A 16,683-nucleotide genomic window follows, 5' to 3' on the forward strand; every position below is an offset into this window, starting at 1 on the left:
ACATATCAATCAATCAATCAGTCAGTCTGAGTGAGTCCGCGTGAATGATATTTTGGTCAGTCTGAGTCAAAGTGAGTCCGGTTGAAGAAAATTCTCGTGAGTGTGAGTCCGAGTGAGTCCTGAGCTCCAAATATACTTAATGAGTGTGTCTTTGTGAGCTCCACAAGTTTTGCCCACTTATGAACGGTCGGGACATTTTTTTTTCTTCCTTTTTTTTACTCGATGACGATTGCCAATGGCGAACAAGGAGAGGAGTTTTCTCTCAGGCGAGTTTCGCGTGTACAAAGAATCTGTGCCCCCGCATTTTGATACAGGATGTCTTGCTACTGCTTCGCTAGCGCAGTGCACCTCGGTGCTCTTGTGTCTGAGAACAACACGAGGGGAGCGTGTTAAAACTCTTGAGTAGTATATTTTCCCGCTGCTCCCTTCTCTCTCTGCAGTCTCATTGGCTGCAGGACACGCTTTAGCGGCGGGACATTGTGACTGTGCCTTCTTTATGATGAATTTCTTCCCGCTCGTGCGCTGAGCCGTGCCGTTTCTTGACGTGGAACTTACATATATATATCGAGTGTGGCCCTCTTCTGATCGGCACAAGAGGGGGGGGGGGGGGGTGCAATAAAGAGCTGTGGACTGTACTTAGAAACGCCAGTAAAAGTGCCTTGGCGAGAGACACAGTCGTGCTCTTTGCGAAAGATAATTAATTTGGGCGCGCGCGTCGAGAATTTTTAATCAGGCGTCGCTCGCTCCAGCGGCCGCTCTGCGCTGATGCCAATTAGCAGGCCAGCGCTGCCATATTTGGCGTGAATAGTTGGTTTAGCTTTTCTGTTTCTTCCTATCCCGAGGGTCCTGACCCACCAGAGCCCGGTCGTGTCCCCCCCCCCCTCCTCCTCGCGTCTCAGATCGCCCCCCCCCCCACCCAATCTCCCCCCACCCCGCTCACCTATACGTCTCTTCCGCTCTGCGCGCGCCGTTGTCATTTTTCACGGTCGTGTCTTTTCACCGAGCCGAGGTCATTCATTGCCTCGCTCGCACTGCCTCATTATTCTCTGGTATTACGTATCGGCTTTTCATTTGAACAGTGCTTGACCAGTATAGCCTATCATGGCCTTCCCGTTCCTTCTTCGTGGCCTTCTAATGAGGGTCAGAAAACGCGTGGTTTTGCCTATGCTCTGGTAGGAAGTTATGGAAGTGATAGCGCGCCTGTCTTGTGTGGTCTTGGGTGCACTGCATTCTTCAAGGCTGTGTTGGGAGAGTCGTGGACGTCTTGTTCCGCGAACTTACGCAGCCGAGTTATGCACGAAGCACTAAGGCCCACGACGTTGCGACTTCGCTTGGTCGTTTGTCTCCGAGGCTGCGTATCAGCTTTGTTTTGCAAGATATACAAGTGGGCATGGCCTGAGAACGAAACGCTGACCCGTATTTTCATGATTTTACGCACGTGTCCGGTGTTTTCTATGTCTGAAATATCTTCATTTACCGCATTCGCAAGGCTCAGGTGTAGGTCACGAGTATGGTTCTGATAAAAACAACTGAACAGACGTCGAATTTAGTCATTAAGCAGCTGCTGATGATCACAGCGGGCCGGCGATTTATAACTGTTTTGCCTGTTCTCGACCCGTTACAGGTTCTCAGCGCGGTTGGCTGAGAAGCGCGAGTCAATGATTGATGAATCTTTCGGTGAACTGTTTGCGAAATGAGCTGGAGAACCGTGTTCCATATTAAGCTTTCCGCTACTGTGTCACTCTGCTTCATTCACCGTAAGTGGGTCGTTGTCAAAGCTGTGACGCAGACTCTGTCACCGTCAAGCATGCAGTTGCTGCCACGTGAGTCCACGAGCTTGACTTGATGCTTCGCAGCATTGACAGTAAAATACTGTTGCTGTAAGTTTGCTTTTCGGCTCACACGCCATTCTGTCTTGGACCCTCCGGTTTCCTTTTTCTTTGATAGCCTCCAGACCATTCCTTTCATTGCTTACTGGAGGCCTGATTCGTGGACGTCCGTTTCAACTGCGTTGCTAGACGTTTTGTCTTTGCTGTCGTGTATACGCTCGGCGATTCAAGTCGCGTCTGGCGCCTCAAACGCCATCAGCGAAGTTTTGAGTCGTCGCGTAGTGTTTGTTTTCTTCGCTGACGGCGCCCTCGTGTCGCCCCCCGAGCACTTCGAGTCACGCGTGCGGCTCCTCTAGACGCTTCGAAAACTTGGGAGCGCGCATTCTTCGATCAAAGGCGCTCGCCCATTCGTCAGGGTCACTGCGCCATCCAACAGTCGGTCTCCGCACACCGAGCGGCCTGTTGGAAATCACCATCCTGGGCTTCTTCTTTACGTTTTGAGACCGACCTCCCCTCCTGTCTTTCGCGCGCGCTTGAATCTCTTCATCCTTCCCCCCCTCACCCGGAAAAGTTCGGAGCTCTCTAGACTACCGTGGCAATCGTGAGCGCACGGTTAACTAATTGGAGCCTTTGCCTAAAAGCCCTCGCGAATAGCGCTGATTGATTTATGGAGGGGGGGAGGGGGGCTTTGCTGCTTCCGCATTGACAGAGGTAAAAGCGCGAAAAAAAAAAAAGCAAGAAGTGCGCGCAGTTCTCTTGTATCCGGCGTCGCTCTGTTTCGAAAGCTGTGGTTCGCGGTGATACGAAAAGCAGCGAGCTTCCCTCGTGTCTCTTTACAGGCTCGGGGTGGACGGAATGACCGGACAGTGCGCGGGTAGCACGCACAAACTCCCAGTCTCAACGGAAACCGCGGTTTTACGCTCCGGTCTGTCATGCTTCGCTAGAGCAATGTTGTGCTTTAGAAGAATCGAGAGTGTTGCTTGTTGAGTAAGTTGCTACATACTATAGAACGTGAAGAAAACTACTAAAACTTTGAAAAGGGAAGAACTGAGAGGCAGGAGCAGAGGCAGTGAACACAGAGGTGGTCACTAACAACTTACGTTTATTTAGACAAAAAAAAAAAAAAAAGCCTCCTCCCAAGTCTGTGCAGAGCATGCGGAAGAACACCCTACTAAATCGCCGCGCCAATTTTATGACATGCAATCAGCTCTGTTCAGGAAAATGACTCTTTCCAGGTCCAAAACTACAATCGCCACGCGAGGCAGTGTTGGGCTTTGCCACGTAGTTTCGCAAGGCTGTGCCGCGCTAGGTGGAGGAGAGGAGCTGTATGTGTCACACGTGCAGCACGTCATGTACCACGGTCATGTACCACAGCGAGTTTGCTTCGCCGGTTTCCTTTCATGTGTCTGCGCTGCTACAAAGGGCGTGCCTTGGTCGTGTACTTACACACCACCTCCCCATTTTCCTTGAGATTTACTGACAAGAGGCGGGTGGATCGAGTGCGCGCGTGGTTGTTCTGGGGCCCTTTGCGGGGTCGCGGCTCCGTTGACTCGATTTGTGTTGCGCTCCATCGTCGTTGCTCGGGCCATAAACGCGCGCCTATGGGACGTTAGGAATTAGTTTTTTTTTTTTTTGTATATATAAGTCCCTCAGGGGCGGGCACCCGAATGACAAATCTTGTAGCACCGAGCTCGTGCGATAGTGTGTAGTTGCTCCCCGCATAAAAGGAGGCCCGACGTGCATCTCGCTTGTCACGGTAATTCACTCCGACCCTTTTTCTCTGCTCGTACGCTTTGCGAGGCGACGTTGCGCCTTTACTCAGATGGCGCTGGATTGTTTTTTTTTTTTCTTCTTTGCGCCAACTGGAAGCCGGGGTAACTAGTCCTGCCTGTTTCGTTCTCTACCGCGGGCACAGGAACCTCTATTTAGGCGCCTGCCCTGTGGGAGCGTTTTGTGCTCGTTCTACCGATGCTCGTGTCCAGAAGCACCCGCGTTGTGACAGTCTTGTCCGAGCGGAAGGTCAGAGTGGTGCAAGATGTTCTTGTTTAAGCTTGCACAAAAGCGAACGACTCGAAATTTACCGTTGGCACACGCCTGGAAGAGGGCTTGTTCGGTAAAATAAATAGCAGGTATGAGCATGAACTTCCAACAGCTCCACTCGGATGAGCGGGAACTTCGCCGGATTGTCTAGCCCGCGCGGGTGCAATTGCCAGGGTGGAGGTGCTGGTTTGATTAGCGCTATTCCTAAAGGGACCGCATCTCGCAGCGGCGCTGAGCTCGTCGGATGAGGGCTCACTGTTGCTGACCTCCTTCACACACGTTGCAGCCAATCTGCCGCGTCCGGTGCACTGTCCCGGCAGTAGGCAGTAACATTCGAGCAGACGTGGCGACTAGTGTGCGTGCGTGTACACACACACACACACACACACCCTCTCTCTCTCACGTGCACTCACAAGCACACACACACGTATTGCTCCCAAGCGCGTCTCTTCGCCCCTATCTTTAGGGTGCGGCGCTGTTGCTCTCTGTGTTCGTCCGTTCTTTTTTGCGCTGTTCTTTTACGTAGTGTCCAGGTTGGCCGCCTTGTGCAGTTATGACGAAGTTAGTCAAGTCATTGATCTTGCGTGGCTACAGCAAATGGGTTGTTTGTAACTTGTCCTCAAAATGCCTTTTGAGAAAGTTTTGCAATTGTTTATGGAAGGGCACAGCTACTACACATTGTACTGCACTAACATGAATTATAGTTTTTCGTGTAGCGCTTGTCTTGTTCTTATTCCTCTGGCTATATCTCATTTTCTGAATCGTGGCACCAGGAGAGCCATACGCTATTGTAAACAGTTTAGTTGGAGGTGATCAAAGCTAGGAAAGTCCGCACCACATACTCTACATATGTTTCTCTTTAGAGCTCAGGCATCACAACTTGCGCGAGATTAATTTTGTTGCGCAAAACGGAATTTGCTCTTGAATATCCGTGATCATAATAATGTTTGACATGCTCGAAATGTTCAGTCTACACATGCTTAAAAGCCAGCATCAGTTCACCACAGCTTCGGTTGTTACACGACTTGGCGATTAGTGTATAAAGTTCCTATGTGGTTTAACAATATGATATATATATATATATATATTTGTCGTGCATGCGTGATCGGGTATTTAACAATAGGCAGCGAGCGATTTTTTTCTCTCTCTGGTTTGGCTCTTCTTCCACACATATAGGAAGAGCTCCCCCGAGTGTGGTTCATGAAAATTCATTATGCGTGCTGTCTTTTGCCGCCTGACATCAGTCGACATCGTATAGGCGCTTTATCATTCTCTCGCAAAGTGCGGCGTAATAAGGGTGCTCTAGCCCTAGGGAGAGCGCACCATATCTTGGTCTCGCCGTTATGATTTCATTCGTGTTCTAGCGCCAGAAATGTGGCTTTATTTTATTTTGCCTCTTAGAGGGCCCATATTTTAACGGCTTAGGTATTTGGAGCATGCGTCAAGTCAAGCCGGAATCCAAATGTCAACGATTCAACCCTCCTCAGCGCTATCTTCAGCCTGCTTTCCTTGATGTTCTGCCACGTTTTAGGAGTGCCCTCTTACTCTTTTTTAGCTCTCTCATTTTGCCATTTGTTTCTGTTTAGCCACATAGGGCTAACCTATAAGGAAAGAAACAGACCAGGATTCCAAGCATACCGTGCACCGTATTCGAAAGGTATTGCTGCAGCGGCTACACATACTATACACTATGCATGTATATGTACTCATTGCACTTTGTGTCTTAGGAATTTGCGGCGTAGTTTGTCGCAATCACCGCACTCTTCGTGAATGTACTTGTAGGTAGCGTACAAGTGTTGCGCTCTTCCTGGTAGGGCAACATTATCGTTTCCGTTGCCGGTGATGTTGGTGGCAGCCGGTTATCTGCTTTTGGAATAGACGAGACGAGAGACATCCGCGTGTGTACTTCATGCTGTCCAGCTATCCTTGGTGAAGTGTTATGTCACCGTCGAAATAGTTTGTGTAGTGTTTGCAAAGTGTTGGGTTGCCGTTCGGTGCGTTTCTTTGTAGAGTAGCCTTTGGATGTCGACTGTTTTGCATAGCCTGGGCCAATCCACGGTATCGTTGCGTCGAACCAACACTGATTTTTCTGTATGCTATTTAAGTATTTGAGAACGTCTTCTTAGTATTGTCTGCTTCTGATTTCTTTCCATACTCTGAGTCGCCCGCTATGCTGGTCTCGCAGCTCGCATTTGACGGGTCAAAGCGTCCGCTATCCAGCCAGTTAACGGTCGAACACTCGTGAACATTTAAACAAAAGTAACTTTAATTAACAGGAATTGGGGTCACATTTCAACAAACATTCACAAGCACTCAGTAAGTCCCCCGTAAAAAAGCGGTGCTGTTGCTCGGGCAGGTAGGGTGAGTCTGCCCGCCGCTTGGCATTTCTTCTTCCGTCGACGACCGGTGTTTTCACTCTCTCCGTGAGCCGACAGAGAAGATGACAAATGACGCTCTGAAGGTCGTTTGCGGCGCCCGTTTAAAGTGGCCATAACAAAAGGAAAAGGGGTTTCAAGACGTGGAAGTAGCCCCTATTAAAGGATTAAGCGTCTCTTCCACTTCCCTTGGCGGCACTTGAAAGGCAAACTCGGCTCCTGGCCGCTCTCTTCGAGAGGGGACGGCACACTCCCCGTCTGGTGTCTGCTTGTTAGACGCCACAGTTTGTTGATGGCGAAAACAAGGGCACCACTTCCGATATCGGTCGGCAGAGTTTCCTTATTGCACCATTCCTTGCAATCTTCACCTCCACCTTGCGCACCATTCCGTCCGCACTGGGCAGGCTTTGGGTGACAACGCCGATGGGCCAATCGTTGCGATTTGCTTCTTTGTCCCTGATGAGCACGACGTCGCCTTCTTTTATATTCTTTCATGAAGCGCACGAAGCGCTCTTTTGTCTCAGGGTGTCCGAAGGTGTCGTCGAGCCGTTTCCACACGATGTTTAAGCCCTTCGAGAAGTCATCCACATGAACAGATTTCAACCTTCGGACTTGATGCGATGACTCAGGACCAAGCCATTTGATTGGAAGGTCGAGCTCTTCCTGCGCAGAAACGTCTACATCTCTGATGACGCCTTTGAAAGATGACTTCCAAGCTCGAAAGTTCTCAGGTCGATCATCAAACTTCGTAAGTCCTGTAGAGACAAGGTCCTTGCGGCACAGGAATTTAAGGACGCCGGCAAGCTCTGAGCTCGAACTGTTAGGTGCTGGCGTGTACGCAGGCGGCTGGTGATAGTCACGGAAGTCCGGGAGGTGGTTGGTTACTTCGGCATGCTCCAAGCTCTGGCTTCTCGGATGAACAACAGGCACCCGAAGAGACGCGAGCTCGGCATCACGTATGGCGGCTTGCTCAGTGATGTAGCTCGAAACCCGTAGTGTCCGGTCTAAAGGTGGGTGTGGGCGCACACACTCCCCGCCATCCTGTTCCACAGCTGCCTCGAGTGCACTTGCCTGCGCGTCTGCAGCAGCTGCCTCTTTTTCATGCTGTAATACCTCAAGCTCGGCCTCAATTCTTGCCTTTTCTAAGCGCATTGCGGCCTCTTTACGTCCAAACTGAGCTCTTGCTTTGACGGCCTCTGCTTGCGCGCGGGCCTGCACAGCAGCCAGGATAATCTTGGAGGAGCCCGATCGTCGTGATCGCGAGGAAGCTCTTGAGTGAACCGATAGAAAGAACTGCGATGCTGTTTCATGTGCTTTGTCGCGTTCTTGTGGCGTAGCCTCTCGTAACTTTTCGCTCACGATCGCCTCACGGTCTTCATCGATTACCTGTCGGAGCCGTAATTCGTGTCTGGCTTCAAACGTCTTCGCCTTCTCGAGAAAGGCTGAGTATCTTGCGGTAGCACGTTCGTAGCGCTCGTAACTTGCACGAAGGTGCGTTTTGACGCCGGTAAACTGTTCTCCCTTAGCGCGTGACAGTGCCTGAAGAGCGCTCTCCACGTTTTTCCAAACAGAATCTAGTTTGCGGCAGTGCTCTTCGCGGCTCGTTTGGTACGTTTCTTTAGCCCTCGTCGATAGGGTTGTTTTTCTTTGCGGCCGAACGTTTGATGCGGAAGCTTTATCTTGTGGTGTGACATTTGGACACTCATGCGTCAGCTCGTCCTGGTCCATTCTTGCTTGCACGTTTTGTCTCGGAGCGGACGTATGTGAAACAATGGTGCTAAGCTGCGCGTTGAGCGTTGAAAGATGAAATGAGCCCACCTTGTTGCTGCCCTTCTGCTATCAGCTGCTCAACTCCTTGGCGATGATATCCTTGCAATGGGCGTGTGTCTGGGTTCAACCGGGGGTCTTGCCGTGGCGACGTATCCCATTGCCGGCGGACGTTGAGTTGGCGGCCGATGGCAGTTGAAGCGCTTTTTTACTATGCTGGTCTCGCAGCTCGCATTTGACGGGTCAAAGCGTCCGCTATCCAGCCAGTTAACGGTCGAACACTCGTGAACATTTAAACAAAAGTAACTTTAATTAACAGGAATTGGGGTCACATTTCAACAAACATTCACAAGCACTCAGTAAGTCCCCCGTAAAAAAGCGGTGCTGTTGCTCGGGCAGGTAGGGTGAGTCTGCCCGCCGCTTGGCATTTCTTCTTCCGTCGACGACCGGTGTTTTCACTCTCTCCGTGAGCCGACAGAGAAGATGACAAATGACGCTCTGAAGGTCGTTTGCGGCGCCCGTTTAAAGTGGCCATAACAAAAGGAAAAGGGGTTTCAAGACGTGGAAGTAGCCCCTATTAAAGGATTAAGCGTCTCTTCCACTTCCCTTGGCGGCACTTGAAAGGCAAACTCGGCTCCTGGCCGCTCTCTTCGAGAGGGGACGGCACACCCGCAGTGCGTTCTCGCTCCTGGATCCCACAAGCAAGTAGATCCTATAGATCCGCTCGCGGCAATATAAATGTGATGTCTTGAGTGTGTTCTACCGCCCTAATTGTCGCTTACCGAGCTGTGTACGTGTCAAGGACGATGGATACGCTTGAACGCTAGTGTGTGCGCACGACTAAGGGCTGGGGCTTCAAGTTGCCATTTCTGCCCACGCTGTTGTATCGTAGCGTGCACACGCTTTGTTTGTCGGTGTTCAAAACATCACACTTGGTCAGTTTTTACTCTTGGACAGCACTTATGAGCTAGGAAACTGGCTCATTGGGTTTGTACTCTTACTGGGCAAGTTGAACAAATGATTCATCTAGCGATTCCGAGCCAAGTGTGTATCACGTTGGTCCACTGCAGCCAGTTATTGTACGCATAGGTCGGCATAACTTGTGGAGCTAAGACTCACTCATGAAATATATTTTGCACTTAAGACTCGCACAGAGTCAGACTCACCGAAATGTTTCTGAGCCGGACTCATATTCACGAAAATGTTCTTCAATTGTACTCACTCGCACTCCAACTCATCAAAACTCGGACTCACTCAGACACACGGCTCGATCTGTGTCTCAGTGACTCAACCCATGAGTCCGTTACCCCATGGTCATCTTTGTCGGTTATGATGTCAATGCTCTATAACAATATCTCACAAAATTGGTGCTCGTCTTGCTGCCTTTCGAATACGAGTGCTCTTAAACCAGTAAGGTCATTTTTCTTAAACGAGATGACAACATATTCAATTCGCGTCTCTGATCAATAAATATTGAAACATTGTATGAAAGACGGTGCTTTGGAATACGTTTTAGTAGAGGTCTACTCAAACTTCTGCATTCACCTTATCTGCATTCATGCTTGAGTAGTCCACTCAAACGTGAATGCAGATAAAGCTGGTAATAATGCTGAAGATGAGTAAAAACTGTGTATGTATGTTAGCGAACAGGTCACTGTACTTGCATTTGGCGCTTCCGTACTCTGAGCCGGTGGAGGCCTTAGAAGGTGTTGGCGAATTTCCGCAATGGTCGCTGTCTCTATTCGCAGCCTCGAGGATACGCTACGAGATCACCCAGGGGAACATAGGAGGAGCGTTTGCGGTGAAAAATGAGACTGGCGCCATCTACGTGGCAGGCCCGCTCGACTACGAGACCAGGAAAGAGGTAGGGCGCAGCCTCCTGGCTCCATCCCACCGGGCCGCTCTCGGAAGAATTCGAAATAGTGCACTGAGTATTTGCTCCAACTTCTATGACCATCAATTAAGAACCTGCTCTTGTATACTAGCTGACCCACTAGAACGCTGATGCCTTATGTCATCTTCCGGGATTGCATGTTTCCAATACAAATAACTGGCTACACCTACTGTGTTAAACAAAGGTACTTATATAGAACTTTATGCTGATTTGCTTGTGCGCTTCTCTGCGATGAACATGTGCCCAACCAATGGTAGCACCCTTCTGTCATCAAAATACAGATAGTTCTAGCTGCATATGACTTGTCTCTTGCACATTATTTTTTGCATGGAAGCCACGGCGCCATTTTCTTAATGCTTTATACCTATTTAACCTTATAGCTTGGATATTTTGTTTTGCTCAAGGAAGAACATATCAATTGCTGTTAGAAGTGCTTATATGTGAGCTAACGGTATCCTAAGTCACTCTTACACGATTTCACTACCGCACGGCAAATCTGTAGATTTTAAAAATAAACGGAGCTTCTAGCAAAAACAAAAGAGGGGGTAGAAGCTGGACCTTTTGTGTTCACCCATTATTGTTAAGACAAAAAAAAAGAAAGACATCGCGGGGGACGTGGCTTCTCATTTTATTGCAGTCCGCAGCATTCAAAACTGCATAGATGTTTTCAACTTATGCACCTGGAATGATAACATGAGTTTTTTCGAGAGCTCGCCCTCTTTGGAAGAACAATGCGCTTCTTGGCACGCTGAGAGGTTTTTGTCAGAAAGTTACACATCTTCAAAGTAAGATCTCTCTCCCCTAAGCGACCCGTTTAGATTTTCGAGTTCAGATATGGTATATGCCACGGAATCCCCACAGCCACCTTGAAGAGGTAAAACTAATCTCAAATGAATGTTAAGTGACAAAAAGCAACAATGAATGTACTGTACGTTATCATATTTTAACTTACATATGTGCATGCAGAAAGGCACTGCAGGTCTGAGCAAGTCGGGAACAGTCTGACCATACAGCTCCTTTCCCACTGTCTAGGCTAGGTGCACTTGAGCATGCACAGGCATTTGTGTCTATTTATAGCAACCACAATACAGTCAAACAGCGATATAACGCACCTCGATTTGACAATGGCCGCCATGTAACGAACTGTTTTTGTTTCCCAGCTCCATTGAAATCCACGTATGTCTTTCTCGTGATTTAGCGAAGTAACATTGCGCTGTAGATTCAGCACAATAAAATCCTCGTGCATTGCATATGCGCACCTAGTCTTTTTGACAAATAAAGTATTCCTAAGGAATGGTGGAGAGAAAATCTCTTTTGCGGGCTATCTTTCGCGTGTTCACGTTACCGATGGGAGGCACAGAAAGACACCGTCGAGCAAAGGTAACGAAACGAACCGTGCCGTCATGTTTTTTCTCTTCTTGCACGAAAGTGCGCTCCTCAGCTCGCAGTGTGACTGATGCTACACTTTACTTTTGCGATCAAGCAGGCTGCTTAATTATTACAATTCATGGCGCGATTACGATGACGACGCGATGCCTCTGTAGTTAAGCATTGGAAGTGCGCGGACACGTGACACCAGTGATCGGTGAAAGCTTGAATACAACTTACCGCCGACAGTCTTATCGCAGCAAACATCTTCAGCGATGTTCTGCGTGGCGCATTTGGTGTATAGCCATTGCAACGCATACTGCACGCTTCTAATAGGCGGCAACTCAAACGCACCGCCGTTTTCTGCTGCTCCGCTTCATGCGTGCCTCGTCGGTGGGAGTGAAAGTGACACTGCCGACACCGCATTGCCCCAAGATATGCGTAGCACCAGAGCATGGTCAAATCAGGTCAAAATATTCTGGAGCACCGAAACCCGCGTTGCGCATGCTCCCACGACAATTGCACGTGTACTTACGGTTCTCCAAGCCCTTTGGAACGGCTAAAGCGTAGTAGGCAACGCACTGCACACAATTGGCTAGGGTTCTACGCGGCAGCAGATCCGAATTTCATTGAAGCAGCGCTGGTTAGGCAGTTAGGAGATTGCCCAGTAGCAGATTGCCGCAAGAATGCCACACACGCATCAAGAAAAGACGCGAAACATGAGTAATCCTTGGTGCCACCATTTCCTTCTTATGGTTTTTAAATGCTCGCCTGCATCGTCAGTGTGCGCTCTTCGTGCGCGAAAGCCCACAGTTACCGCGCTTTGCATTTCGTCATGGCAGCCACACTTAGGTGCGCCTACTAGTGAGATGCACGACTATTTAAAAAACCTGCGCGGGTTATTTGCTATCAAAAAATTGGAGTCTTGTCTTGATGAAATTTGATCAATAATACAGTTAGCGGTTGCCAATATGACTTTGTTATGGTATAGAGTTTCACTGTATATTGCGCTATTAGCATATTGTGTTCACAAGCCCAGGAATGGTTCTCATTATATTCTTAACATGATTTATAGCTTGGCTTGTGAGCCCAAACTGCCTTTATGTGACTGTCATTGGTTGTGTGCACAAGTATATGTGTTTAACACAAAATTCAACTGCATTCAGCCAATTATGATTGACAGATGTCATGCAGAAAGCTATACACATTTGTTCATTTATTGTTATACTCTACATTGTACTACAGTGAAAGAGCTGTGGCATACTAAGGTGGTCTGAAAAGTTCTCAGCCTGATATAGAAAAAAGCATTTTGGACCTTCAAAATTATTTTTAACATAGTCTCCTTTCAACTCTACACACTTGGTTCATCGATATTCCAGAGCCTGGATTCCGTCCTTAAAATGACTGTGGAAGTTCTGAAAATTACTCATCTACAGCAGCAATCACTTCTTCAGTTTGAAAAGGGGTTTATTGGTACAAGTAGTACAACACTTGAGCAGGAGGCTTATAGACGCTGAGAGCGGGTGGCGACAACTGGCACACGAATCGCAGTCGCAGCAGCTCGTGCTCGGCTCTTACGGTTAAGGTCCTGGCCCACTACAGCATATCGCTCTTTTTCTTCCTTACAAAATCTTTGCGACTAAGGGGAGCCATCCAGGCGAGTCATTCTGACAACCGAAGAAAGGGATTGTGATATGGCTTGAGGCGACTGACATGCACTGTCTAGCGACCAAGGCAGCGCCTGTCTGTTGATGGCGCAACTAACATGCACTGTCTCGCGTCCAAGGCAGCGCCTGTCTGTTGATGGCTTGACGGGCTCAATTACATATGTGTGAGCGGCGTTCCACGACATGGTAAGGACCCTGATACTTTGGAGCAAACTTAGACGACAAGCCAGAGGAGTGGCAAGACGAGTAATCCCACAGTGTAAGTCAGGACTTGCTGGTCGCGATCGTGGCGTTTCTTTTTCGTGGGATTGTTTGTTCGAGATGAATGAATGCACCTACTGACGCCGCTCTTCTGCGCGCTGTAAAATTTCAGAAATGGGGCTTATTCGAAAGCGTCCGGGCGATATGGCAAAATGGTATTAAAAGTGGGGCGTGGTTCGCAGCCATATTGAAGAAAAAAAAAAAAATGAAAAGCCTGTTGTTGACTGTGTTGCAAACGGGAGCATCGCATTCCAGTTTGACTGGTCAGAATTGACGTACATCGCGAGCATGTCTCCCAGGGTATAATTGAAGCGCTCAGACCGTTTGTCTGCGGGTGGTAGGCTGTAAATGTGTGGTGAACCGTGCAGCACGCTTAAAGGAGTTCTTGAAGAACTTCAGATAGAAACACACACCCTATATCGCTGAGTAGTTCGCGTGGTGCACCATGACATAGTATGAATCATCATAGGATGAAATTGCCTACACCTTGAGCAGCAGCGAAAGGTAGCAAAGCTGTTTCCACGTATCTCGTGAGGTGTTTCATGGCAATGATTACCCATCGATTACCAGCCGGTGTGTAAGGGAGCAGTTCATATAGATCGATGCCAATACAATCGAAAGCGCGTGCAGGGCATGGTAGAGGCTGCAGCAATCCATGTGAATGGGCAATTGAGTTGTGTTGTTGGCACAGTGGACAGAATTGAATATATTTCTGGACGGAGGTGTACATGCCACGCAAGTAGTAATGCTGGCGGAGTTGTTCGTTTGTCTTCAATGAACCAGCGTGAGCATGTTGCGGATCAGCATGAAAATACGCACTTACGTCAGATCGCATGTGTTTTCGTATCACCAAGAGGCACTTGTGATCGTCTGCTTGGCAGTTTATTCTTTATTATAGTGCGTCTCTTATCACGAAATCTGCTGGTTGGCGAGGAAGAGCAGTTAAGTACGCAGACTTGGAAGTGTCCGAAAGGAGGTCTAAGAAAGAGGCCACCTACAGGTTTTTTCGCTGCTCGCTTGACATTCTTGTGATGGAAAGGGCAGTGATAGGGAAGTCGGGAAGTCGGGACCGCATCGTCATGTTTTTGGCCAGATTGGTAGACGACGCGAATGTCAAAATTCTTAAAGGTGAGGAGCTCAATGTCCAAGATGATCAGTTGATTTTTCAGAGATGATAACAAACAAAGGGCGTGATGGTCAGTTACCACGTCAAACGTCTGTCTGTACAAGTAAGAATGAAACTTGCTTAATGCCCAAACAATGGCGAGGCATTCTTTCACGGTGACCGATTCAGCTTTTCTAAGGGCGTGGCTAGCTTATGCGACGAGGTATTCCTGAATCCCGGGCTTACGCTGAGCGAGTACTGCGCCAAGACCAATGCTGCTAGTGTCAGTGTGAACTTCGGTTGAAGCAGATTTGTCGTAGTGGTGCAGAATCGGTAGTGACATAAGCAGGCGACGCAGTGTGTTGAAGGCGTCGTCACATGCTTGAGTCCATTTGGAAAGGTCAGCAGAGCCAGCGAGTCGTATTATCAGTGTTGTTACTATCGATGCAATGTTGCGCACGAAGTGGCAAAAATAAGAGCACCAGCCCACGGAAACTCGGTGATTGCACAAAGTTTGTCAGGGTCTGGAAGTATTCCATTTTTTGAGACCACGTAGCCAAATATAGCTAGTTGGCGGGCTCCAAAGCGGCACTTTTTCAGGTTAAGCTAAAGGTTTGCCTTGGTAAGGCACTGAAAAATCGTGTGCAAACAGTTGACGTGTGTGGGAAAGTCTAGGACAAAGATGACGATGTCGTCAAGATAACACAAACACATGTGCCACTTCAGGCGGCGTAAAATCGTAAAATGCTGTCCATCATTACTGTGAATTCATATAAGCCATTCGACATAACAAACTCTGTTTTAGGACGGTTACACTCTGCCATGGGCACCTGCCAATAACCTGAGCGCAAGTCCAATGACGAAGAGTATTTAGCCCCTTGTAAGCAATTGATGGCGTCATCGATTCGGGGAAGAGGGTAGGCATCTTTCTGCGTGATTTTGTTGATACGCCGGTAATCCATGCAAAATCTAATGGAACCATCTTTTTTCCTCACGAGCACTACAGGTGAAGACGACAGACATGAGGAAAGCGTGATGACACTGTGTTGAAGCATGTCATTCACTTGCGTCGCAGTGATATCATGTTCTGCTGCTGACACATGGTAGGGGCGTTGTTGCAAAGGAGTGTGACTTCATGTCAATAATATGAGCAACAGTGTTGGTTTGACTCGGTGGCTTTTGGGGAAAGTCGAGTGAATATCGAAACTCATAAAGAAGCGTTATTAGCTGTGCCCGTTGATTCTCAAGGAGCGGCGCACTGTCGATAGAGCAATAATAGAATGAATACCTTTGAGCAGACGTCATCTATAGTAAAACGAGGAGTCACAACATTCAGCTGAAATTTCGGGCCAGTCTCGCGGGGTTCAATGGGTCTAATGGCGTTTAAATCGACAGATTGGGTGGGGCCAAGCAAATCATTACTGTGTAAAACGAGAGGGCATAAGCTGGGGTTTCAAACGAATAGTCCACTCATATGGTGATGAGGCGATAGAACGGCGAATGGCAGTGAAGTACTGTGGCGGCGACTAAAAACATTGGATGGCATGAAGATGTGCCAGAAAATTTAGTACAATAGACAGGAACTATGGTGGAACAAAGAGGTGGGATGCTAGTGTCGGTGGCAACAACAAGCTTGCCGACATGAGATTGTTCTGTGCCTGTAGACAAGGCATCACAACATCCGGAAAGTTCCACCATAGTAGGAGCAAAGTCAATGACAGCATGGTGGCGTGACAAAAAATCCCATCCGAGTATCATATCATGCGAACACGTGGCCAAGGCGATAACTGTCTGAATGATGACTCTGGCCGTACATGCTCCAACCAGTTGAATTTGTTGCGCGCTTACTGTACTGAGCGAAAACCCGGAAGGTGGCGTTATGACTTTCCTTATAGAGCGACAAAGTTTTCGGCTCATCACGGATAGGGCAGCTCCGGTACCCACAAGCGCAAAAGTACGCAAACCTTAGACGAACATTTTTGTAACATTGATGGGGCCCAGACAGGGACTTGGCACAGTGTGACGACGACGCAGCTTGTGCCTTCGGAGCTGTGGAAATTAGTGTTGTTTGTCTGGCGACAGAGATATGTGTTTTGGTGAGGGTGAATGATGGGAAGTAGACTACTGCTACTCGGAAGTGCGTCGGCGGTCTCGTTACGCTGGTAGCAGTCCACGATCAATTGGCAGTTTGTCATGTTGAAGTGGCAGTTCTTGTTGTGCGGCGTACAGGGCCCGGTAAGAGCAGTCGGAGTATCTCTGTGCAGCTGAGGTCACTGCGAAGTGCCGACAACAGAAGCACACGGCATGGCTTGAATACCCGCATGCGTAGCAAAAGGGGCGGTTGTCAGCTGTATGCCACGGGTTTCTGTAGCGCTGT

The 16,683-nt window shown here is 48.6% G+C and overlaps 1 protein-coding gene across 7 annotated transcripts in view; it reads left to right on the forward strand.

Moving 5' to 3' along the window:
• CadN (neural cadherin) overlaps positions 1-16,683 on the forward strand; it is a 307,286-nt gene that overhangs the window by 213,538 nt on the left and 77,065 nt on the right. For all 7 annotated transcript variants that reach the window (XR_005110559.2, XM_037428692.2, XM_037428688.2 and 4 more), the window contains exon 17: positions 9,760-9,875. Coding sequence is in view for 6 of the 7 variants with exons in the window: in XM_037428692.2 (XP_037284589.2) it covers positions 9,760-9,875 (116 nt within the window). In the remaining variant the exon portion in view is untranslated. The remainder of the gene's footprint in view (positions 1-9,759; positions 9,876-16,683) is intronic.

Source organism: Rhipicephalus microplus, chromosome X, assembly GCF_043290135.1.
Source record: "Rhipicephalus microplus isolate Deutch F79 chromosome X, USDA_Rmic, whole genome shotgun sequence".
Taxonomy (NCBI): domain Eukaryota; kingdom Metazoa; phylum Arthropoda; class Arachnida; order Ixodida; family Ixodidae; genus Rhipicephalus; species Rhipicephalus microplus.